We start from the raw sequence: 2,500 nt of genomic DNA, 5'->3' as shown, positions 1-2,500 counted from the left end.
TTTGTTTTTTTTCCCTTGAGCAACAGATATTTCATACTGCGGACAAAAATGCACCATGCTGCAACATTTCTGCAGTTGCAAATCCACCGCAGGCAATCATGGTTGATGTTTTAACGCAAGTTAAGTGTGTTCCACTCAGCCCCGCCCTCCCCCTCCCCCTCCCTCTCCCTCCCTCCCTCCTTCCCCTCGTGCTCACAATTTAATATTTTGATTTGCTTTTCCCTTTACGCTATTAACAAAATGCAGTTACTGTTATATTCATAACGACGTTTTAAACTTGCATTTTCTGAATTGTTCTGGTATCATAATTAAGAATTATATATATATATATATATATATATATATATATATACATATATATATATATATATATATATATATATATATATATATATATATATATATATATATATATATATTTAGTGTGTGTGTGTGAGTGTGCGTGTGTGTTGAGTATAAATGTTGGTATATGTATATGTATATGTATATGTATATGTGTATGGGTATGTGTATGTGTATATGTGTATATGTATACATGTGTATGTATGTGTGCATAAATATATATTATATATATGTATGTATGTATGTATGTATGTATGTATGTATGTATGTATGTATGTATGTATGTATGTATGTATGTGTGTGTGTATATATATATATATATATATATATATATATATATATATATATGTATGTATGTATATATATATATATATATATATATATATATATATATACATATATATATATATTCCGAGAAGGGAAAGTCGAAATACCAAACGCCAAGGAGCCCCGAGAGGTCGCCCAGAGGACCCGGAAGCGAAATCCCGGGGTCGTTCTGACGGGCGCGCGTCCTCCGTGGTTAGGGATCCTTCGCGCCCTCCCGCCACTGTCTCCGAGGCAAGGACTCCATATTTCTGCTTGCGAAAAATGTGGAGCTGCGACAGGGGAGGGGAGGTGTGAAGGGGGGGGGGGTGAGCGGTGACTTCGAGAAGAAAAGGACAAACTTTGTATCAAAAGCACATTAGGGAAAGGGTAAAGACCATTTATCTTTTCTTTTTTTTCATTTTTCTAGCCTTTAATTCACCTTTCCTTTTTCATCTTTTCAAAAGTCTTTCATCTTTTCTCCTTATCTTTCTTCTGAATCTCCGTATTTCCTCTATCAATAACTTAAAGCATCGTACCCTCTTGGGGGGAGGGGGAGGGGGATGGGGGACTCCTCTCCTTAGCTCCTCTTCACGTCCACCTCGTTGGCCTCTCCGCCGCCCGCGACGCCCGCGACGCCCACGACCACCACCCTCGACTTCCGCTTGGCCTCCTCGCTCTTATTCTCCTTCTTCGCCGTCTTCTTCTTCCCGCTGGAGGCTCCCGCTCCCCCTGCTCCTCCTCCTGCTCCTGCTGTTGCCGTTCCTCCTGCTCCTACTCCTGCTCCTGCTGCTCCTGCTCCTCCTCCGGTCTCCCTATATCAGATGAAGCTGTTGAGCTGCTGGTGGAAGGCCGCCAGGTAGTCGAGGATGAGCTTGGCGTGCGGGCGGTCGTGCGGGTGGATGGCCCAGCAGAAGGCCATCACCTTGTACAGGTCGTCGGGGCAGTTGAGAGGCTGCGCCAGCCTGTAGCCGTCGCGCAGGTACTCGCCCATCTCGCAGGCGGCCACCTCCACGTAGGGCTGCTGCGCCAGCGTCGTCAGCTCCCACAGCAACACGCCGTACGACCACTGCAAGGGGGGAGGGGGTGCGGTTAGTTAGGCGCCGATTCTCATGCCCTTTTGTCAGGATCGTTTTTGGTACATTTCTCAGAATAGGACGGTTATAACATGAGAGGATAGGAGGATAGATAGAGAGTTCACATCAAAAAGTGAACGCTCATTTTCATCCTAGCAGAAGACACAAAGCACTGTAGAAATTAAATAAGAGGAAAGAAAGTTATAAGTAATCCAGAGCAGAGAGAGAGAGAGAGAGAGAGAGAGAGAGAGAGAGAGAGAGAGAGAGAGAGAGAGAGAGAGAGAGAGAGAGAGAGAGAGAGAGAGAGAGAGAGTGTGTGTGTCAGCCCCCCCACCCCCCTCACCCCCGCACACGGCCTGTTTACACTCGCCCCGCCGCCGATAAGGAGCAATCGCCAACGTGTGAATGAAATCGTGTGTAGTAAATTCGCCCCCACGAAACCACTTTCCACTCCCTCCCCCTCCCCTCCTCCCTCCCTCCCTCCCTCTCTCGCCCCTTCCTTCTCTCCTCCCCCTTCCCTTCCAAATATCCCCTTTCTTCCCTTTCCCTTCCCTTTGCTCTCCTTCTCTCCTCCTTCCTTCTCTCCCCTCCCCTCTCCTTTCCTCCTTCCCCTTCTCATCTCTCCCCTCCCCTATCCCTCCTCCCTCCCCGTCCCTTTTCTCCCCTTCTCCATCCATCTCTCCCCTCCCCTTTCCCTCCTCCCTCCCCGTCCTTTTTCTCCCCTTCCCCATCCATCTCTCCCCTTCACTTCCCCCTCCTCCCTCTCCTTCCTTCTCTCC

At 47.4% G+C, this 2,500-nt stretch overlaps 1 protein-coding gene across 2 annotated transcripts in view; it reads right to left on the bottom strand.

The window, feature by feature from the left end:
* Window positions 1–1,053: 1,053 nt before the first annotated feature.
* Window positions 1,054–2,500, bottom strand: part of LOC122251694 (inactive tyrosine-protein kinase Dnt) — a 213,611-nt gene continuing 212,164 nt past the window's right edge. For both annotated transcript variants that reach the window (XM_043013794.2, XM_043013795.2), the window contains exon 9: window positions 1,054–1,714. In XM_043013794.2, the coding sequence (XP_042869728.1) occupies window positions 1,466–1,714 (249 nt within the window). In that variant the 3' untranslated portion in view covers window positions 1,054–1,465. The remainder of the gene's footprint in view (window positions 1,715–2,500) is intronic.

Source organism: Penaeus japonicus, unplaced genomic scaffold, assembly GCF_977035675.1.
Source record: "Penaeus japonicus unplaced genomic scaffold, GWHDUDI00000001_assembly GWHDUDI00000008, whole genome shotgun sequence".
Lineage (NCBI taxonomy): Eukaryota > Metazoa > Arthropoda > Malacostraca > Decapoda > Penaeidae > Penaeus > Penaeus japonicus.
Note: the sequence above shows the minus strand (reverse complement) of the source record. Positions and strands in the feature narration are given on the sequence as shown.